Below are 24,274 nucleotides of genomic sequence, written 5' to 3' on the forward strand. Positions count from 1 at the left end.
TCTCTAGTTGTGGCGTGCGGGTTTTCTCTTCTCTAGTTGTGGCGCGCAGGCTCCACAGTGCGTGGGCTCTGTAGTTTGTGGATGCAGGCTCTCTAGTTGAGGCACGTAAGCTCAGTAGTTGTGGCATGCGGGCTTAGTTGCCCTGCGGCATGTGGGATCTTAGTTCCCCAACTAGGGATTGAACCTGCGTCCCCTGCATTGGAAGGCAGATTCTTTACCACTGGACCACCAGGGAAGTCTCACGTTATATTCTTAATATCCTCATTTGTCTCCCCCATTAGACTCTAGGATCCTTGAGACTAGGAAACATTTCATATTCATTTTGTATGCCCAGTGTCCATCTGATGTGTAGTTTATCAAATATCAATTCAAATTTAATGAGCCAGTGAATAACTTCATCAGGTCAAATTGTAGAAGGTTGGCTTTGGAAACTAATCAGGACGCTGAGGGTTTTTTTAAGGATTTCTCGTTGATCTTTCTCCATTCTGAAGGTGTCTGAAAGGTACCAGAGGGAAGGCAAAAACTCCAAAATATTGGCTCTCAAATCTGTTTTCATGAGAACTACTGTGGCTCGTTGCCATACACATTCAGGCTGATGTTAATAAACACTAACTAGAGTAGATTGTGACTATTCTCATCCTTGAACAGATTAAACAAGGTCAGCTGCAGCGAGGGCACTTTACTATAATAATCCAATAAATACTTTTGAAATGATGCTTACTTTTGTCTTTTGCGATAAGTCCAAGAGTAAAGCCAAGTTGAGTAGAAAATAAAGAACACCTCCCCTTCTCCCCAATACCGAGCAAAAATTCCAGAGATTTTGCCAAAACTCCCCATAGATTTATCACTTGATAGGAGACATTGTACAGAGAACTACAAAATCTCCTTTACTCTCTAAGGGCCAGATGTTACTGTCAAATTGTAACCATTTGAGGCTCCACGTGAACACACGTTGCACAGTCAACTCTAAGTGCACACAGAAGGCGCAAAATATAGAAGTTGTGACCGAACCCAGGCTTTTTCTAAGCTGGAGAAAAATTAGCACTAGCTACTTACTTACGATGGATGGTTTCTCCTCTTTACTAAGGCCTCCCACCACAAGGGGGCAGGATCATTCTCAACTGAGGAAGCCATTAAAAAAGGAAGACTCTCAGCCCAGTAAGAGTGGTATATGCAATAGGCGTGAGATTTGTATATAGCTACAGCTGAGTCTCATCCTCACATTGTTGAACCAACATTTGATCTGAAATTCTTCAAACTTCAGACACACCTTCCTATCTAATTACCAAAAACATTCCTTAGGGAGATCAAATAATTTTTTGACCGCTTGGTGTTAGAGAATGCTTTGAACTCAACTTCCGTATAGGTATGTCACTAACTGAGAGTTGACCGTTCATTTTAAATTGAACTAGAAGTCACAGTTTTCATAGAAAGCCACCCTGAATAACCACCAAGAATTGTTATATGCCAGTCACTCCAGCCATTCAGTTTCAATGAAGAGGTCGAGTTCAGAAGGGCTTGGAGTGGGTATGAGAAGTTAGCTAGATGGTCACAAAGACAGACATGGTGCTCTAGAAGAAAGGCTGCAGAATAAATGAGAACACCAGAACATCACACCTGGTAAAGGCAATCCCTCCCCTCACCACAGAGTCTGGCAGAAAACTTTGGCAAAATAACTTTAAGGGTCAGGACGCGGGGTGGAGAGTCATAAGCAGGGAGATTGAGTGCAGGATCGAGGTTCATAAAAAGTACAGAAATCTGTTGGCTGATACAGCCTAGTGACAAATCACAAAAATTATATAGTTGTTAGTGAGAACGGCCACCTTTCCTTGATTCTATTAGGTTAAACCATATGAAATTGTTGCTATTTGACTGACAAAAACTCAAGTCTATATGGTTCAACCTAACAGTATACACCACACTGAGTGAATGCTATGAAGATGCTCTGACTCCAGCTATCCTGGTGATACGGGTATGATGGAGGATTTGCATCTAGAGATCAGACTGTTATTTTACATTCCCTGGAGCTCTTGGCGTTGCATTGAGGAGCCTCAGGGACATCCTGGGAAGACAGTGAGTGGGTTGGGAGGCCATGTGAATGAGGCATCGGCACTCCAGTCAGAAGTACCATTTTGTCTGCTTCCTGTTGTAGGATTCCACGTGGATAAGATCTGATTTGTAAAAGAAGAGGGAGAGGGTCTTAGGCTTTTTTTTTTAAAGGTTCAAAACCTATAGCACATACAGTTCATTTTTTAAAGGGACCAAATATAAATCTTGACATTCTGAAATACTGAAGTTTTAAGACTAAATCTAGAGCACCATGAACAAGTGTGTTGATTACCTCATTTCATGAAATGCAAGAAAGAATTTTCATTCTTGATGATGGTAGTCTCCCTCCAGTTGGGTTAATGTCATATTCAAATATATATATATATATATTCAGAACTGCACTGTGAAATTTCAGAGACTGAAAATGAAAAGCATATTTCTCAGCACATAAATGAAAGTGAATCTTGGTAAATGGTTATATACAGAGAAAAAGGTCATCTTTTGAGACTTTAAACTACGTGGGACCAAGGGTCAAAAAGGATATCGTTCAAATCACAAGTAAAAAGAATTCCTGTCAGTTTGTACAGTACATGACATGAAGTTGCTGCTGGCCTTCCTGGTTCATGGCTGTATTTGGAGTGTTTACATAGAGACTGGACAGTTTATATAATCTGAGTTGTGTCTACTTATTCGATTTGATACTTTTTAATGAATTTGGTTCAGAAAGCAGTTGAGGTAATAGAGCAATAGGTTGATTTGTTTATTGAAATTTTCTCCAAATGGTGGGGGAAATTCATCAGTCAGCTCCGGCAGAAGATGGACCTGGTTGCACTTGTATGGATACAAGCATAAACATAAGTGCCCCTATCTCCATGAGCTGACTTAGGCCATAAAGGACTCTTTGGGAAGTTTAAAAACAAATATCTTTTTAGCAGGATACCATATTTAATTTTAAATTTTAAATGACTGAGCTTATCCTGTGAGCTGTTATTTTGTGAGCTGTGAAATGCCCCTAAAATGTTAACTTTCATTTAGAAATGAGAGTTAACATTTTAGGGGCCTTTCATGTCTCACAAAAGAAATGAGGGTTTTAAAATTCTTTTTTAGTAAACAGCTAGGAGATCTGTCTTGCCCTATACTGCTATGAGAATGCAAAAACGATCTACATGAAGTTTGTGCTAGGGAACAGAAGTACCTCTTGACTCAACAGTGGTCTTATGATTTTAAAACCAAGGGGACAAAACCACCTATTGCTAGCTGGCAGTAAAACAAAAAATATAATTAGATTTAAAGTCTACTACTTACATAAAACCAAAAGACCCATCTGCACGGAGATCCAATGAAGGACTATTTTCTTTCAAAGGTCAACGTAAGACCCTTTGCATAATGATCATCCTTACTTTACTATACATTGTACCTCATTTTTTTTTTTTAAGTTGAGTGGTTAAGCCCAGTTCAAGCCTCTTTTCATTTAATGTTTAAATTAGTATTAAAATGAACTACTAATGTTCAGGTTCTTTGTTATGAAGGATTTTCTTTCAGTACCTACTAGAAGGGGTAGCTTAGCTGTCTAGGCATCATCTTTGAAATACCTAGACTCCCTGGAACCATAGGCTGGATTCTCAGGAGGGCTGGGGAGCCCCTTAATTATACTGAAATAAATTTCCTACACCAGTGTCTTTCTACAAAATCTTAAAAACCAAAATACTCTGTGGACATTAAAAATTCAGTCACTTTTTCCCTTTCATTGGGAGAAATACTGGTTTGCTGTATGATCTCAGAAATCCCAAAATAGGTTCTTTCCTTTTTCATATCCTTTGCACTTTCTTAGCATGCTGTATCCCAAGCTATTTACAGACTTTAACAATAATATTTCTTTGTTCAAAGATTGTACTTTCAATTTGTCTGAGCTAGTCCAATATAAGGGTTAGCCTGCAGAAAACTGCACATTGAAGTCCCCGTGGTTAGAGAGGGCCCTTCTTAACCTTTTCATCATTCATTCAGTTGATGGGTTTTTTAATTCTCTTCACAGTTTTATTTTAACATTATATTAATTCAAAGCATTTCTTCAAAGTCCTTTGTTGTTGATGTTCTTTTGTTCTGGGAGGAAGCTCTCTTCCACCCATTGGATTTTAGAAGTTAAAATGCAGCCGCGGAATGAGAGATTTTCATTACAAGCTATTTGAAAAGTGTAACAATCTTATAAGGAACTCAAAATCTGAGTGCTTGGAAAGGTTGTCATGCCAGGTCTACAGAGCACCTAAACTGTATAAATTCCCCGTGTGCACAGACTTAACTAGAAATGGAACCATCAGGAGTGTCTAAATCAGGGGACTTCCCTGGTGGCACAGTGGTTAAGAATCCACCTGCCAATGCAGAGGACACGGGTTCGATCCCTGGTCCAGGAAGATCCCACATGCCGCAGGGCAACTAAGCCCGTGTGTCACAACTTCTGAGCCTGCGCCCTAGAGCCCACACACCACAACTACTGAGCCTGCGAGCCACAGCTACTGAGCCCACAAGCCACAAATACTGAGTCCTCATATCACAACTACTGAAGCCCACGTGTCTAGACCCCGTGCTCTGCAACAAGAGAAGCCACTGCAATGAGAAGCCCCGTGCACCGCAATGAAGAGTAGTCCCTGCTCGCTGCAACTAGAGAAAGCCCGCGCGCAGCAACAAAGATCCAACGCAGCCAAAAATAAATTTTAAAAAAAAAGTGTCTAAATCAGGAGCTTGGAGGGCTTTGCTATCTGTTCAATAGAACAATCGTTGTGAAACCCATGCCTTTAAAAGGGATGTCCTCAGACACTCCACAGCAGGTAATAAAGGCAGAATCTCCAAGCGGGGAGGGGGAACAGCTGGACCTTGCAGGCCTGCCTCTTGCCCCCCAGGGTTCACTCTCCATCAGCAGCCTAGGAGAATCAGAGCTAGCCCTGCTGACAAAACCATGAGGCTTCCTGGCTGTGGTAGGAGTGGGGCGGGGAGGTGAACCCTGAGACATCCCAAGGAGAAGACTGAATCTGGAGGTGGAAACCAAGGCTGTGAAGTATAGCTTATCCTCCTGGGTTGAATCGGATTTGACTGTTTTTAAAAGGTTGAGAATGGGTTTCCTCAGAGCATTATATGGGAGATTAAGAGAATGAGGAGACCCTGGTTGTTTCAGCTTTAGAAAATGATCTCATGGAAGTTATTTAAATTCCCTCTGCCTTAGTTTCCCTGTGAGCAAATGAAAATAACAAGACCTGGGTCCTTCCAGTCACAAAGGGGCAGATGTTGAAAACAGAAAAGATTTTAGCTTCTATATGGGAGATGCATGTATAAAATATTACTCATTTATTAAGGCACAGGGAAATATACAGCTAACCACACTCAAGATTAATATGCACAGTTGATATTATCCATTTTTTCTTAGAAAAATGTAGTGGTCGACCATGCTTCTAATGACAAGAACCCTGGGGGGCAACTGGTTTCTAGGTATCTAAGCTAGCAGATGCCCCAAGGAAGATAAGAGATTTGCAGTTTGTTTGGTGTCCCCCAAAATTTCCAGACAGCAGTTTGTTTCGTTTCCCATTTTATGAATGGCAGTAGTATTGTGCTTCCATCTGCATTTGCTACCAAAGCCATTCATAAGAATAAAAGCAACACAAAAGAACAACAACAGAAAACGTTCTCGGCACAGTCTGGAGCCATTGGGTGCCAGGGGCTGGGAAAACATCCTGGCAGCCAGAACCCCAACCAGCATTGAAAGTCCTCAAGGGTCTGTTTGTTTGGTGGTCGGAAAAGTATGAAGTGCTGTGTGGAAGGGCAGCTGGTAGAAGTTCTGTGACACGAACTAGGCCGGGAGCCAGGGCTGGCAGGGTTTCAGACATTGTCTTTCCCCTCATTGAAGTGTCAGGACCTAATTCATGGAAAATTGGGTGAGCTGGCAGCCCTTTCAGAGGATTTCATTGAGACCCGCAGTGTGCAGGAGTCACATGAATGTGGGCTCCTAGGCCAAAAAGGGAGGGGGACTTCTGAGCAGTAGGAACCAGTCAGCCTGCAAGAATGTGTGAGGATTTGAAATGGTTTGGGAGTAAACATGTGTACAGGTGTAATCAGCAGGAAAAAAGAGAGGGGAGAAGAGTGGTCTGTTCTTACAAATGACTCTTTTGAAATGAATACTCTCTTAGCACACACATTTGAATCCTAAGAGGCAAGGAGTCCTAATCATCCTTGGTTGGCTTCCACCTGGAGAAAACATCATCTCAAAACCTGGGCTTTTATGATGTCATCTCTACTGTGGTTTAAACTCAAACTTTTTTTTTTCAGTAAACAAAAGTATTTTGCCATTTCTTTTATTTTTATCTTGTTCATTTAAAAAAAAAAGCTCTGATGATTTTTATAAAACACGTTTACTATAGTGGCAATAAGGCATCACACCATCACTGAAATTCTGAAAGAAAATTAATAGAAGCTCTACCCCTTCACAATATAGTGAACTTACCTTAACTTCTGTAGCAATTTTATTTCTTTCATTTGTACCACAGAAGCATGTCACTGCCCACATCAAAGTGGTTCCGTTGTATTTGCAAATCTCAGGGATGTGTAGATAGAATAAATAAGGCTTATATTCAGACATGAGAGTGAGTACTGGAAGTAATCCATTAAAAAACTTGGGCTTCAGATCCACCTTTTACAACACCAAAGAATAACTTAAATATTTTTCTAATACTCTAAATATTGGACAGTTAATTTAGGCTGAGTAGAAAAAAGTTTCCTCAGGTATTTTACTCAAAAGAGGGGAGTTGCACTACATCCAGAATTAAATACATATAGATGATAAAGATACACAGATATAGGTGTAACAAAATATTCTGCAAATGGTAACATCAAGAAAGTGAACAAACCCACAGAAGGGAAAAAAATACTTGCAAATCATACTCTGATAAGGGATATGTATCCGGAACATATAAAGAACTCTTATAACTCAATAATGAAAAGCCAAATACATTTTGAAAAGATTTGAATAGACATTTCTCTAAAGAAGATATACCAATGGCCAGAAAGTACATGAAAAGATATTCAACATCACTAGCCATTAGGAATATTCAAATTGGAACCACAATGACATTCACCTTCACACCCAGTAGGATGTCTATCATTAAAAAGACAGACAATAACAAGTGTTGGCACATATGGGGAGAAATTGGAATCCTCATACATTGCTGGTGGGAATGTAAAATGGTGAGGCTGCTTTGAAAAACTGTCTGGCAGCACCTCAAAAAGTTTAACGTACAGGTACCTTTGTGACCCAGAAATGCCACTCCTAGCTATGTACCTAAGGGAAATGAAAACATGTACACAGTAAAACTTATACATGAAGTTTTCTTATACAGAAGGTTCATAACAGCATTATTCATGATAGCCAAAAGTTGGAAACAACCCAGACGTTCATGAACTGATGGATGGGTAAACAAAATGTAGCATATCCGTACAATGGAATATTATTTGGCCACGAAAAGGAATGAATTACTGATGCATGCTATAACAGAATGATCCTAGAAAACATCATGCTAAGTGAAAGAAGCCCATATATTGTATGATTACAAAAGATACAAAAGACCATATATTTACATGACATGTCCAGGATAGGCAAATTTATAGAGAAAGAAAGTAGATTAGTGATTGGTTAGGGATGGGAGGTTGGCTAGGGAAGCAGGAAGGAATGGAGAGTGGGTGATAATGGATACAGGGTCTTTCACAAGAGGTGAAATTATTCTAAAATTAGATTGTGGTGATGTTTGTACTACCCTCTGAATATACTAAAATACTTTGATGTTTACACTTCATATGGGTGAATTTTATGGAATATAAATTATATCTCAGTGAAGCTGGTTTTTTTAAAAACCAAACTATTAATAAATTAGGCCCTTTCACTTCCTAAGTTTTGTGATATACAGGCTAAAACAAAGTGAATAGAAGAGCAAGTTTATGTTGATGTAATTGGTAGGTATTGCAGAACCTTAGTTGGGAATTGTTTTAATGGAGATAACCTGCATTGTATTTCTTTAACATGTGAAGATAATGAATAAACACCCTTTAACCTGAAATAAACCATCTGAACCTTGAAATTTTTGTCTTTGCAGACAAGTGTCTATGTTTAAAACATGTATACTTGATTATTTTCATTATGTGTTTCCTTTTAAATTATAATGATTCTTTTCTTTCTTTCTTAGCCTCAACAAGTTGTTCAGAAGAAGCCTGCTCAGGTAAGAGATGGTCATTATGCTTTTTTTCCCCAGTTAATATAAATAGTGAAAAAAATATGACCCCAAATTAAATCTTTAATTAGTATTTTTCTAGTCTTGTGTCAGCATTGTAGTATTCTTGAAAATTGGTTGTATCCTTCAGACAAAGTCGAGAATACATAGACTGAGATTTTTAAAAATTCTAAAAGATCAAGGCCTGAAGTATACAGAACAAATAAAAATACTTAAAAAAATAAAACCTTTTAGTGCCTCATATAAAACAAATACTTAATCTTATCATGTGTTTTGCCAACTCTTAAACATCAAGTTTTGTCCTTTCCATCTCCCTATCCATATTCCATTGACCTGATACAGGACTTATTAGCCACAAAATATATCATGATCCATGACTGGAAACATATCTATTCATTGAATTATTCCATAACATTTGGTGATCCCAAAACACTCCCAAAGAAGACTGGGAAATTGGGAAATGGTTATACTAATTTTGCTATTGACGAACTCTCAGGTCTCACTTCAATTAGGCTGAATCACAGTTTCTGACATCTTTGGCAACATCAAAATTAGGAACCAGCTTTACTTCTCTTGTTCCGTATGCCTGGAGTTCCTTGTCCCAACTATAATCTGTACATAGAAGCATAAGAATCATGCTTATTGAGGAAGTATATCTTGAAGAATAAATTAACCATGATTGCTAAGTATGTGATCTTTATTAAAATATGAAAATATCTTGCTGTTCTCCCTTTCTGGGTTGAAAGAGATGCCCGGGAGATCTAGGTGCGTCGCGCAGAACCTGCCGAGGTTATTAAGCAGTGTCATGGGTTACCAAGTTCTGTGTAAATTTTTCATATAATTTATCCCTGGGATCTTTCCCTTAGAGGTCTCTAAAACTGTACCTTGCACCCTGTTCTCTTGGGACAATGTTGCCTTGCCTGGGAAAGACCATTCAGACAATCTCCTGTGTCTACTATTCTTTACAAATGCAGCTTGAAAGAGAAATGAAGCTTCTAAACAGATATAAAAGCACACAGGGGAAATGCATCTGAATAATTACACATGTGCTTTAAATAGAATAAAAACAGAGTTTCCATGAAAAAAAATCATCTCATAGCTGTTCCCTTTCCCAAAAGCCAAGAGTGTTGGGGGCACTAAAAATAAGTACACTGTGTTCAAGTGTTTCTATGCAATATTAAACAAAACAAAATATAAACCAAACTTGACATTTTTAAGTAGGCGATCCCAAATATATTTAGCCTCTCATGCTTCATCAGTAAGGAAATCAGTAAGGAATTTTTTTAAAAAGAGCAAATGAATTTATAAATCTGTGCATTGGGGTCAAAGGAGACTGCAGTGTTCGCTGTTGCATCATGGACTGTGAACAGTAGATTAATAACCTTATGTGGTCTGTTAACAACTTTGATTCAGTCTCTGTTCTTGGGGTTTAGGGAAGATAAGGCGAACGAAAACTTAGTCACGTGCATCTGAGAAATGTGTAGTCTGGTTCAGAGGTTCTTACCCTTGGCTGCATATGAGAATCACCTACAGATAATATAATTTTATATATATATATATATACACACATATACATATATATATATATATATATATATATATATATACACAGTTGTATATTATATGCCATATACAGTTGAGCCTTGAACAACATGGGTTTGAACTGTGATGGTCAACTTATACATGGATTTTTTCAATAAATCCTACAGTACTACACAATCGATCCATGGTTGGTTGAATTGGTGAATGCAAAATCACAGTTACGGAGTAAAGGCCAACTGTGAGACTTGAGCGTCTGAAGAGTTTGGTATCTGAGGAAGGTCCTGGAACCAATGCCCCTCGGACACTGAAGGACAGACAACTCTGTGTGTGTGTGTGTGTGTGTGTGTGTGTGTGTGTCTGTGCCCATGCGTGTGTATGGACCCTACCCAGTGATGATTTTGGTATCTGTGGTGGGTCCAGGAACCAATTCCCCACAGATGCTGAATTGACTGACAGCTCTGTGCGTGTGTGCGTGTGTGTGTGTGTGTGTGTGTGTGTGTGTGTGTGTGTGTACACATCCTGAACCCTACCCAGGGGTATGTGCTGGAACCAGCCCTTGTAAGGCAGCTGTGAGTATCTTCCAAATTTTATATTTACTGATGGCAAGTAGGTAACTTGAAATCCACTATGGTAGGAGTATTTACACCATGGAACTTGGAAAATACTACAAATCAGGACTTTTTTTTTTACTGGAGAGCAAGTTGTTGAACATTTACCTACACACCACTAGCCCCACCCTTCAGTGATTCTGATTATTTGGTCTGGAAACCCAAGCATTAGTATTTTTTATGAACTCCTCAAGTGAGTGTAATGTAGAGCCAGGGATGAAGATACTCAGTGAACACACATGAGAAGACATTTGAACATTTGTTGAGCAAATGAGCACAGAATATCAATCTATATGACGCACAATGGGATACAGATGAATGAGTGGAATGCCATGTGTTGCTTAAAGGGATGATCCCCAGAAGAGTTTCAATTTTGTTGTTGTTGTTTAGCTACAGAAGAGAAAATAAAAACATAGATTAGGGAAAGAGAGGAAGATGTTACAGATGAGATGAATGGCATATTCAAAAGTAAAGAGCCAGAGACAGATAAATCATTGGTGGAGATTATCAATGTGGCTGAAACTGACTGCAAATTGGGCAGTAATATACCAAGAAATGATGTGACATCATAAATTTTTGTCCTAAGAGAATCAATCATATCAAAGAAACCACAGATGGATTGGGTTGGTCCTCACTGATCAATCTGGCTGTGTTACAGACCTACAGACCCTGCTCCAGATTTGCCCTTGAAAGGAGAGTTCAGACTCAGAAAAAAGAACATGAGCTCATTGGGCTTCCTAATCTATATTGTCTAAGGACACAGTGATGAATTATATAAACATGGGGACTACACAGAAGTTCATGGAGGATAATGTAAATTTTACATCACATTCAAAAGAATCTCTTCCTTTTCCATCTGTTTCTTTCAAAATACCCTCCCAGATGGCTTTTCCATGTAGCAGTCTGGATTAACTCGGGCTCATATCCTTTCTTCATCAACACTACTTTGAAGGGTTACATTCAGGTCCTGTTTTGAGGTGGTGAAAATTTTAGCACGATTAAATATTTTACATCCCAAGAAAAGGACTCAGCAGTGTCTAAGGAGACCTAGGTTTTGCTTTCTGGCCCCATCAGTGGGTGAATTAATCTCTCTGTTCCCTATGTATCCATCTATGAACTGGGATAAGAACAATGCATCTTACCTTACTCCCAAGAACATTTTGAAGAGACTTGTATACATTCTAGGGAGTATTATTACATTCTGACTTATTTTTGTATGCTAGGTTTTTTATTTCCAGAGATTTGTATTCTCAAAAACGTTAGAATTCTAATTAGTTCAAAACTACTATCTTTTTGACCTCAAGTGTTTTCACTGCATGTTTTTAAAATAAGGATTTTTTTAACTTAGGGGAAATTTTACGGTGATCGCTACATCCTATCATTAGGACTAAAGCAGTTAGAATCACTTGGCTTGTATGTAATTCCATATGTGTGGAAGTACAAAGACTCTCTTCTGAAGTATCCTCATGCCATCAAATTCTGAAAGCTCAGAACTTCAAGGATGCCACTTCTCGAAACTGGGTTACAGAAAGTCACAGTTCATTCTAAGGAGACAAATTCAGGATTATGATAAATCTTATTCATGTGCATTTGTGTATATAAGTACATGCATCTTGAGAGGAATAAAAATTTAAGGAAAACCCTACCACAGGGGTTTGTGCTTGGGAAGTCCACCAGGTACCATCAGCTGCAAACCTTAATAATCTTAAAAATCTAAAGGGGAAAATCTCTAATATTTACGTTAACGTTTTTTTTTAAATTCCCAAACCAGTGAAAACAAAGCTTACTGGAGAACTCTACTATATTTTCATTTAAAGTGATAAAGTAAGAAATTAGCTAATTTCCTAGTTTTTTAGCAATTTGAAAGTTGATTTCTCAGCCACATGGATTACATTCTCAACTTGAGTAGGCAACAGTGGTAGGTTTTGTTTCTGCTACTGTTGTTTTTATAAGAGAAATCCCATAGTGTATCAGGTTATTATTATTGGTAGAGGGGGCTTTGTTTCTCAAGTTTTTATTTTGATAAGAAAAAAATCTCACTCCATATCAGACTTCTGAAAAGATCTTGCTGGTTTATTAGATATCTTATTGTCTCTTGATTTCCCCCTTTTAAGGCTTTAAACTGAGATTAGAAGTGAGTCCTTATATATAATTCAGACATATTTTCTCACCTGAGCCCTACCCAAAGGGTAAAAACAGCTTTTAAAAATCCTAAGTTCTCCTTCCTTTCAACCCCCAATTTCCTCATTGTTGTACAGCCCTGGCAAGCTACACCTCTAGCAATTAAGACAGGTAGAAACCTGCTCCTTTTCAACTTCCCAGTGAGAGAACTGGAAAGTTTTCAGTTTCTAAAAGACTGGAAACAAAGCTTTCTGTTTCGAAATAGAGCTTTTACCTGGGAGTAACATCTTCTGTGGGTGGTGTGTATCGGAGCAAAGAAATTTCAGTAAGCCTTGGTTATCATGGGATTTTCCCCCCTTAAAAAAAAAAAAAAAAAAAAAGCTGAATGTTTTTACAGAGACTTCAAGGGCAGTTTTAAGGATGTTTATATTTCAGACAACCTAAACATTGTTTAGAGCAAAATGAGAGATTTCATTTTGGGACAAGCAGGTTGATGAATTGCAGTCAACATCTTGTTCTCAAAGAAGGCATTTTTCCTGGGGGCTTTCAGTCTAGACATACAAGGGAGGAAGGAGGAAGAAGGGAGAGTTCTCACTCTCACACTCATCCTTTACGTGGTATCTTGGCCAGTACAGTCAATAGTTCATCATAAATCAGACTTGAAGAAAAGAGGCACTCTCTACTCACTCAGGGAGAATAGTGATTTATACCGCTTAAGTCATAAAGAGTACTGATTTAGTTATTTTCCAACTTACGCCCTTTCAAGCTGGTAAAACATTTTGTGGGCCAGTAAATGTTTGGTACCAACTGGCAAAACATGAAGAATTGTATCAAAGCCTGCCCTGAGTGGGACTGTTTTGTTGTATAGGAAATACTTTTTGATTTAACCTCTGACCTCTGACATTGCAAAGGTCAAGGGAGGAGGAGAGCCAAGTAGAAAGCAACATTTAACCCCTGTAATAAAGTAGCTCAAGGATCTAGCAGCACGGGGGGAGGGCAGAGGAAGCATATCAAAATGATTATTAACCGTAAACATATGAAGTCATTAGCTTAGTTGTAATAAAGGAATATTGGCAAGATGAAGTCAGCTGTTTCTTGGCAGGGAATGTCTTACAGAGATGACATAAACTTCTAACGGAAGTGAAAGGACATCACTCAATTTGGGGCAAGATGTAAAACTCCAAAAGGCAAAATATAGTATTTCTGGACTTGACGGATTTCCTATAGGAGTTTTTTGTTGTTTTTTTTTTAAGTGTGATTGTTTTTAACTGTGTGGTAAAGCCTGTGGATTAGGCTAAAAATAAAATGGCCATGTCTGCCTGCTTTTCTAGGCATGTTGCAGAATGCTTTTCCTGTGCATTTTGATGTGAATTGGATTAAAAAAATGATTATTCAATATGTAAGCTTTCTTCTTATTATCCAAACTTGCTGACCAAAATTAATATGAATAATTAGTAACGGATTTAAAACATGGCCTTTCTAAGAAATTCCTTAATGTTTGAATAGAAATATGTTGCTTTATCCAAGAAACTTTCTGTACCTTCAGAGAATGTTTGCTGGACACTGAAATGCCTTATTGAAGAATTATTTGTTAGCTTAGTATTATTACTGATATTTTCATAATCTTATTCAAAAGTCCTATCTCAGAATAATGAAAAATGTTTGGCGCAATAATGATTAAAATCCAGAAATGTTCTGTTCCCTGGCAACAAATACAAGTTAGGAAAAATTTTTTACACATGGAAAACAAAGAGAAAAGGTTCTCCTAATCTGTGCCATTCATAAACATATCCAGAATATAACCACTAAGGAGCCTTTAATCTATCCACTTTTATTTAAAACTACTCTGCAATAAAAGGAAGGACATTCCTCAACAATTTGGGAAATGTTGAAATGAATTTCCTTCTTCTGAGTGCTTCCTTCATGCGAAAATCTTTAGCTATTTTTTAAACATGAGACTTCTCAGCACGAATTAGATCTGGCATGGAAAATTGATCAAGCTTGTGATCCTCAGAAATCATGACTTCCAGGATCCTGAGACTTGCAGTTAGTTTATACAGAAAACGAATTCCCTATCTGAAAACTGAGACTCCCTCCTGAAGATATTTTTAAATAGCCTTTCATCCCAGGAAAGAAATTCGTAGTATCCCAGGGATAAATATTACCTCTGTTTACAATATTTTCAGTAATGGAACTCTGACCAGAGGCATGAATAAGACCAACAGGAGTGTATTTTACAAATCTAAGATGTCTTATTTTGTTTTATTGAGGAGGCATTGTTTAATAATAGGGTTTTTTTTTTCCTTTCTTTCTCAACAATCTGTCATTGAATCACAGATAAAGAAAGAAACACAGAATGAGTAGCTATAATTAATCATCATAGCTCCACACCGTAGCCTTACAGGATTTTTACTCTTTTTTTCAAAGTTTTCCCATTTGGTTGTCACATTTTTTCTCACACCCTGCTGGGCAGCGAGATGAGTATTCTCATTACCGGTCTGAGACAGTGAGAATAAGGCACAAGTTATACACCCATTAATGCCAGGGTTGGTGCCTGTGGTCAGTGACATCTAGGATCAACCTTCTTTACCTCAAATATCCCCCAATAAGACCTTATACTGGCTTTATTACATTGATGGTAGCACATGCAAGGTAGATGCTTGTATATTTGTATACATTGGGTTGGCCAAAAAGTTTGTTCGGGTTTTTTCCGTAACATCTTACAAAAAACCTGGGCGAACTTTTTGGCCAATCCAATACATAAAACTAAAATTAAAAAAAAACAAAAAAAAGATCAGGTACAAATACCGTAAATATCCCAACTTCTAAAGTCTCCTTTTGAAAAACATATTTCCCCCCTACCGTTTCTACCAGAATCCCTTGCACTTGCCTGCTCATAGGGTTTAAGTAGGTTCCAGTGGATATGTTTTTTAAAATGCAATATAAAGTTTTCCTAGTTGCAGGAAATAATCACTTTCCATTAAGTTAAACAGCCCCAGTCCATTTAAAATTAAAATATCTGACCCAGAAATAGAAAGAGTCCGCTTTGTGGTCTTGAGGGTCACTTAGCTGCAGATGGAACTTGAAAACTTGTTTCTGGTCACTGCTGCTGAGGAGAGCCCGTAATTTCTGTTCCAGCGGGATTGGCTCGAGATAGTCACGACGAACATGAAACACTCCTGAGTGTGGCATTCCAAGTGCTTAAGGAACTGGACATACTAAGATGACAAAAAGAATGTCATTAAACCATAACTACGCTTTCTAAATTACCAGGTATTGGTAGGTTTACTGGCAAGACAGCTTAAATTACAGATGTATTTGTAGCCTGCAGCATTTTATGATAAGAGAGTTACAGAATTCTTTGCAACCAAGGGGAAAAAATAAGGATTTATTAAAGCTGGCGTGGACGTCTATGACTTTGCACTCCTTCTACACACAAAGAGGGGCATCATGGTGACAGCACTCCTAAAGTTTGAGGGGAGAGTATTTCCACTTCTCGGTTCCATTTAAAATTCACTGGCCTCCTTTCCACTGCTGATCTGCTGTTTAGTCTGCATCTGAAAATTAAACCCAGAGCTTCAGCTGTCACATTAAACACTGAACCTTCCTCCAGCGCACACCCTCACCCGTGCCTGTGTGGTAACATCTATGGTTAAACACCTAAGACATTGAAAAATTCCATCCAACATTAGGGGATCAGGGTGGCTATTGGGATGTCTTCTTCCTCCTTTTGAATAAGTTAGCAGAAGTGTACCCAGGGGTATACGCCACATGCATTGTGCTGAACCAAATTAAAAGGATGGAGATAGGTGCAAACTATATATCTAGGTTTCAGTGGGGGTTTTCTTCCACAAGCGTAATGAAAGCAATGAAAGAGTTACACTTATTAAATTCCTTTTTGGGGGCAACAAAAGACTAAGGCAAAATGAGTGCAATTTTTCCAGTAGTAGTAATAAAAATATAGTTCTCCAACTCTGCCCATTTTCTTTTCCTTCTCTTCAGTTTTCTGCCCAAAAAAATCCATGTTTCACCCCAGTGTGGTACAGCCTCAGCGGTCTTTGTAAGGTAACTGAGTGGATGGCTGGGGGCTGTTCTGGATTTAGAGGCCTTAGTGGCTGGTACTCATAAAAATGTCACTATGCACTTTCACTTTGAAAAGTCCTTTTATCCTACATTCGTGAAGCCCCATTCCAACGGTAAGCCTCCTTACCAGACTGTGGCTTCTTGGCCTTCCCATCTCACCAGCCAGAGCCTAATGAGATGTGGAGGATGCTTGGCTATGGTCTCTCCACCTCCTTAGTGCCTCAGAGCTGCTCTTGGGGGGCTACCCAAGGTCAAAGATCCTTTGGGCGTATGTTGCGAACATGAAGCAGTTTAAATAAATATCTCAAGTTGCAAGCTATCACCTGCAGTAATGGCAGTGTTTTCTAAGTTAACTGCGGAGGATTGAATCTCAAGGGTCCCTACCAACTACTCTGCTATGAAAGTAAGATCCCTGGGGGACGTCAGAACCTGCCGCTTATTCCCTCCGTCACCGGGTCCTGTCCACTCTTTGCACCGCAGAAGGGCCCTGTGTGAAGTCTGGTCAGCCGTGACAGGGTAGCTGAAGGTGGATTTCCCGACTCCATCTTCATGCATCCGTGACCCACATGGCTCCTGGGAGGGAAAGCAAAAACTCTTCTCTCCCAGCCTTATCTCGCAATCTGCTGTCAAATCACCTGCCCCAATTCAGTAAATGAATCGTGGAACCAAAACAAAACAACGAAGAGGGTTTTTCTTCTCTTAATTACACGCACACTTTTGTCACAGCAACCATACGTGTAGCAAAAGGCCAAGTCACTGGGAAGGTGAGAACTGGGTCTTGCAGAGGTGAGAGGTGCCACGTGCCCCGCCAACACCATCCACTTGGCAGCCATGCAGTCCTTTGGAGGATGATGGCCAGTCAGGGCTATGCCAGGAAGAGAGAGCTCTCCAAGAACCAGATACTGAGAAAACCATCGTTCTGAGCGTGTGAGAGCTGCACGACCTCCAGAAGTTTGACGGAGTGAGGCTCCCACCCTCTGACAACCTAGTTATGTACCCAGTACTAACTGACAGCTACTAGTAGAAGCATTTCAGTGTCGGTGGAAATAAAACAACTCTCCATGTTGTGTTAAGAACCGTTAAATAAAGGAAACAATATGAGGATGAGGGACCATCATTTTCAGCTGAGTTGTGTCTAAGGGATTTGAATAAACCACTTACATATCAGGAGTTTCAAGAGCTCAAATCAAGCAGAGTTTCTGGGAAGGTTTTGAAAAGCTGATCACATTCCACCTACTACAAGGTCTTTGTAAGTTCATGGCCTGAAAATTGGACTTCCTTCCGGATTTGGAAGTACTTTGGTTTCCAGATAGTCTAGAAAAATCGAGCAGTTAGAAATGGAATAATTACAGTTCCATCCAGGGGGGTTTCCAGCTTGACTGCGTTCTATTAATTTGTTAACCAGGAGAAGAAGGAATCACATGTATCTGCCGGCGTGTAATCTGTGGTCTGTTTCAGGGTAGTTACCTAAGTCCACACCTCCTGTCATAATGAGAAGTGAGTCATTTGGGGACGGTGACGAGCGTATCTGCCGAACAGCTTAATGACTTTCTGGAATTTAAATATTAAGTGAAAAAACAAGGTCAGAGGGCAGCTGAACCTTGGCTTGTCTCTCTCACGTCCGTCCGTGGCTTTGATCCTGCTACATCCTCCTTTGTGGCCGGGACTCCATAGAGAATCTCAGGGTCATGGCCTGTTGCCTGTCAAGAGGTATAAACGTGCTGCTTAAATATGTGAAGCCTGCCGTTTGGGGGTTGGGAGCAGATGCGAGGTAGCTTCAAACGTTCCACGTTTCCCACATAACCCAAAGCAGACTAAACAAAACCGGTGTGAAATCTCATGACTTGATGCTGCGGTGGTTATATTTTTTAAGCTGTAATCCATTCATTTGTGTGTGTGTTTATTCCCAGGATTTACAGCTCCTTCAGTCTTGGGGGAAGAGAACGTTTGAAACCTTTTGCAAAGGGTTTGCAGTAAGCAGTGGCCTGTGGTTAAAGCCCAGGATAGAGTGTGTGTGTGTGTGTGTGTGTGTGTGTGTGTGTGTGTGTGTGTGTGTGTGTGTCTGCGTGTGCGCATTCATGTGAGCATGTGAGTACCCGTTCATGTGGGGTTTTTTCCCTCCCGTTTGCTGCTTTTACGCAAAAGCGTCACACATGGTAGCATTTAGGAGTTCCTTCACAGCTGAAGTGTTTCAAACACTAATGAATGGAAGTTTGGTCATATAATGCAGACAAGCTTTAAGGCATGCTTTACTGAATGGTGTACTGTAGTGACCTGGGAAAGGAAGAGAGGTATAAATTGTGTCAGTTAGCCACCCAGACAAAATGAAGCCATGTGGAAAATCAAATCTATTAAAGTATGAAGACTGTTATAAGCTGTTTTAAGCTGGCCATTCTTAAAGTTTGCTGCAGGAGTGAATGTTTACCTCTTCTCCCAGATCTTTTTCACATGCCGTCTTATGAGACAATGTACAGCATTTGATAAAAATCATCCTCTCACTAAGGATGCTTTTATCAGAAATGTTTATTGTCTCCGCTTTACCACCCATGTCCTGAAAGGTACTGCACGTTTGTTAAACAAGCAGAAGGAAAGAGAACTTTGCAGCTCAAGCCGGCTTGCAGAAATTCCAACAAATTCCAGAGCCATACGGAATCAGAAAAAGGAAAAGAGAAGGAGAAATTAGATTTATAGGAAGAGGAGGCCCTGCAAAAACATATATATTAGATTTTCTCTGCTTGGCCAAACCACCATTAAATGTTTGGTCAGTGTGGATTCAGTATTGAGATTGAGCAGTTAATGCCAAGCTTTGGTCATTGTCTTAAAATGCGCTTTAATAAATACAAGAAGAAGGAAATCCATTTGGAAAGGAAGTGAGTCGTCAGCTCTTGCAGCCCTTTCTCAGGCTCGAGTCTGCCCTCACGCTGCCTCTGGTACATGGCAGTGGCATTCCTGGTTACACACAGCTGCCAACACCCGTCTGACTCTGCCCAAAGCCTGGCTCGACTTGCTCTGCGACTTCGGGTATACGACTTACTGTGCCTTGATTTTCTCACCTGTAAAATGGGAATAATAACAGCCAGTCCCTAAGAGCATCAGCTATGATGACCAATGTCTGCAGGACGCATTTTCTTTGTCCATTAAGAACAGATCCCCCTCACTTGATTTGCTGGTTTGTAAAACTGATGACTGGGATGCTGTCGGGAAAAATTTATCCATTTCTTTTTCCCTCTGATTGGTGAGTAAGCTCACACGGGCCTGACATTCTCTGGATGGCAGACAATTGAATTTGCTGAGCAGCCGCCATGATGTCAAGCCTTAAGTCAACAGTGGCTAATGACTGCTCTGGGAAAAAACAACACCTTGATTCCTCAATTACGGTTTAAGAAGCCCTGGGAACGAGGGGGCTTGCCAATCATCCGCATCCTCTTTTGAAGCCAGCATAATGTGCTGTGGAAACAGGTCACCTCTGAACTGTTTGTCTGAACAGCCCACACAGTGTAATGGTTGTGCCCTTTGTGTGTTCCAGGAGGAGACTGAAGAGACATCCTCACAAGAGTCTGCGGAAGAGGATTAGGGGGCGCCAGCATTCAATTTCTACCTCAGCAGCAGTTGGATCTTTTGAAGGGAGAAGACACTGCAGTGACCACTTACTCTCTGTCGCCATGGTCTTTCCACTTTCATCTGGGGTTAGGGGGCGGGGCGGGGCGGGGGAGGGGCGGGGGTGGGGGGAGAAGTCACGTAACCTTAAAAAGGACTATATTAATCACCTTCTTTGTAATCCCTTCACGGTCCCAGGTTTAGTGAAAAACTGCTGTAAACACAGGGGACACAGTTTAACAATGCAACTTTTAATTACTGTTCTCTTTTTCCTTAACCTACTAATAGTTTGTGGATCTGATAAGCAGGAGTGGGTGGGTGAGAAGAACCTCTGAATCGGGTTTAGTCAATCACTGCACTGCATCCAAACCAGAAACGTGTCACCCGCGTGACGCTGGGCATTCCGAACGCTAGGAGAGGCGCGGTGGGAAACACTGACTGCCTCAGACACCACCCGACCCGCTCGCAGTAGTGAAGCTTCTGTTTAGAACACCAAAGATAGGACTAGATACTACTTCTCTCTTTTTCATATAACCTTGTAGACACTTACTTGATGATTTTTTTTTTAATTTTTACTTTTATTTCTAAATGAGACGAAATGCTGATGTATCCTTTCATCCAGCTTAACAAACCAGAAAAGGTGATGTTCACTTTTCAAAAAGGGAAGTAAGCAAACTCAGATTGCCAACTCCTTTATTTATGGATGCCACCCATATCAGCAGAAGTAATAAATTTACTCACGGCCCTCATTTTTTTTTTCAGGAACCCTCATCCGGGTAGAATCTACTTCCTACAGAGCCAAATGCCATTTAGCAATAAATCACACTTGTCAGCCTCAAAGCATTTTAAGGAACCTAGACAAGTAAAATTATCCTCTTTGTAATTTAATGAAAAGGTACAACAGAATAACGCATGATGAGCTCACCTGGATTATGAGGTGAGAGGGGCGAAATCCAAATTTCTTTTGCTATAGTTGATACTACAATTTAAAGAACAACGGCAACAAAAAAGCAGGCTCTCTCTCTCTCTCTCCATTGTGTATCAGTTTCTGTGAAAGACCTGAATACCACTTACCTCAAATGAAGCTTATGTGTTACTTCAAGTAACACGTTTTGACATAGGATGGTTGGCTGAGGTGCTTTACTTTGATTTCAGCTCACCATCTCTTCACTCAAACTGCACTTTTAGCCAGAGATGCAATACAACCCCACTGCTCAATACTACCTCTGAATATTACAGTTAATTTACAGTTTAGTACTTACTACATGCTGCTATACACAAGCAATGCAAGAAAAAGAAAAGTAATGGGTAGGTGATGCTAATCGCCTACAGTTCTTTTTGTACACTTAATTACAGTTGAAGAAGCAGTCTCCTTACTGTGTTTCAGCATGGCTATGTATTTTTCTATGGGATTTTTTTTTAATTAAGATTTTACAAATACTTGTTTCAGCTTCTCTGCTAGATTCTCCACATTAACTTGAATATTTTTTAACCAAGTCGCTCCTAGGTTCTTAAGGATATTTTTCCTCCTTACACTACACGTCACACAAAATCTGACTGTAATGTTTAAATATCACCCTCCAAGTTTGTACCTCACATGAATTGTTTAAGGAAATGGACTCATTGACTTGCAAAGACCTACCTCCAGACTTCAAAAGGAATGAACTTGTTACTTGCAGCATTCATTTTTGTCAATGTTTGAAATAGTTCAGACTGCAGCTAACCCTCCTCAAAACTATTTTTGTAAAAGGCTTTTGATAGAAAGGAACATGTTTTTACATACTTTTTTGCAAATAAATAAAATAAAGCCAACCTTCAAAGAAACTTGAAGCTTTGTAGGTGAGATGCAACAAGCTCAGCTTTTGCATGATGCAATCAAAAATATGTGTTTTGAAGATTAGTTGAATATGAGAAAATGCTTGACAGATATTTTCATGTATTTTACACAAATGTGATTTTTGTAATATGTCTCAACCAGATTTATTTTGAACGCTTCTTATGTAGAGTTTTTATTCCTTTCTCTCCTAGTGAGTGTGCTGACTTTTTAACATGGTATTATCAACTGGGCCAAGAGGTAGCTTCTCATGACGGCTTGTGTCAGTCTGGCTTTTAGTACTGATGCCAAATGAAACTCAAAACCATCTCTCTTCCAGCCGCTTCAGGGAGGTAGTTTCAAAGGCCACATACCTCTCTGAGACTGGCAGATTGCTCACTGTTGTGAATCACCAAAGGAGCTATGGAGAGAATTAAAACTCAACATTACTGTTAACTGTGCATTAAATAAGCAACTAAACAGTGGCTCATAAGAAGCCCCGTTCCGTATCTTGGGTTGGGCCTTTTGAAACCTCACTGGCCGGCTCAAAACTAAAGCAGTTGCTCGTGTTGGCCAAACTCGGAGCACCCGGCAGTTTCCATCTCTGATGAAATTACTCTCTTATTTCCTATACGTTGTACAATCAAAACACACTACTACCTCTTAAGCCCCAGTATACCTCATTTTTCATACTGAAAAAAGCTTGTGGCCGATGGAACAGTAAGAACATCATAAAATTTTTATATATATAGTTTATTTTTGTGGGAGATAAATTTTATAGGACTGTTCTTTGCTGTTGTTGGTCTCAGGCTAAGTAAGACTGGACATTTAACTTTTCTACCATTTCTGCAAGTTAGGTATGTGTGCAGGAGAAAAGTATCAAGACGTTGAACTGCAGTTGACTTTCTCCCTGTTTCTTTGAGCGTCTTCTAACTTTGTTCTTCATGTAGAGTTGCTGTCTATGATTGTACTTTGAATCGCTTGCTCGTTGAAAGTATTTCTCTAGTGGATTATCACTGTCTGTTCTGCACAATAAACATAACAGCCTCTGTGATCCCCATGTGTTTTGATTCCTACTCTTTATCATGACTCCATTAAATGAGTAATAAAGTTTGGTCAAAACAGGTCAAGGAGAGAGACATTCACAAGTCGTTTTGTTGTGTGCACCCACACCTCTACACACACGAACATAAAGTTTTAAAGTACAGAAGGCCCTCTGCGGGTTCCGAATCCGCGGATTCGACCAACCACGGATTCCCTGGAGCCGACTGTACTGAGTCATTTCATATAAGGGACTGGAGCATCCTTGGGTTTTTGTATTGGCAGGGGCTCCTGGAACCAATGCCCCGTGGATTCTGAGCGAAGGCTGTATCATACTTCTTAAATCAACTGCCCTAAATTCACCTTTCGTAGCCTGACATTTAACGCTACAAAGATGACCTTAAAGAAATGTAAAGGAAGAATGGTCTACAGTTTAAAACTAGAGAATTTCCATTGAAGGCCTGCATCTACAAAGTTTGTAATGGGAGTAACTGATATGTCAGTTATCTTTGACTTAATATCTGTAGAGGTCCAACCGTTTGGTGAAAAGAAGAAGAAATGAAAGTCACAAAGTGTCTACTGAATAGGAATCTTTTTACTCTGTAAAACCTATAAGCAGAGTCAGAATCATTCCACCAAGTTCAAGATCATCTTTATAACTCTGCTGGTGGTTAGGAGTAGATCCAGGATTTTTTAAAGCCAAATCCTCTGGGTTGTGCTGCCACCACTGTCACTAAAACGCTCTGTGTTTAGTTCTTAGGAAGCGCTTGTTCATTTTAAGAAATCTCCTGTCAGGAAATTTATTGTCAAATGTACTACTTCATTTCTTCATTTATTTATTTTCACAGCCTATATTTTGTGAGTGCCTACTTTATGCTTTAAGTTCCAGACCAAGAGGGGTTTCAAAATATTATCTCCTTGGAAAAAAAGTATGCAGGTACAAAAATACAGGCAGCCTGCAAGAAGAACCGAGTAAACTGCTGAGGCAACAAGTTGTAAGAACTTAGAGGAGGGAAATCTGTTTCCTGCTGGGGTGGATCGTTAGTTCAGTCTAATAACAGACAGGCCAAGTGTATTTAATGTAACCCATATTTGGTCTCTTCATTTTCATTAATATAGAAAAGCACGTGAGAAGAAATTACTTCTTGAAAACAAAG

General features: G+C 39.6%; 1 protein-coding gene across 2 annotated transcripts in view; it reads left to right on the plus strand.

Moving 5' to 3' along the window:
* The window catches only part of HMGA2 (high mobility group AT-hook 2), a gene marked incomplete at both ends in the record, with an annotated part of 135,621 nt that extends 115,350 nt beyond the window's left edge, over window positions 1-20,271 (plus strand). Inside the window, 2 exons of one of the 2 annotated variants that reach the window (XM_082850262.1) lie at window positions 8,268-8,300; window positions 20,196-20,271. In XM_082850262.1, coding sequence (XP_082706388.1) covers window positions 8,268-8,300; window positions 20,196-20,240 — 78 coding nt within the window. Of the gene's footprint in view, window positions 1-8,267; window positions 8,301-20,192 lie in introns of both variants that reach the window. The other variant, XM_082850263.1, reaches the window with a different exon arrangement.
* Window positions 20,272-24,274: the final 4,003 nt, after the last annotated feature.

Source organism: Leucopleurus acutus (genome assembly GCF_964270905.1).
Source record: "Leucopleurus acutus genome assembly, chromosome: 11".
NCBI lineage: Eukaryota > Metazoa > Chordata > Mammalia > Artiodactyla > Delphinidae > Leucopleurus > Leucopleurus acutus.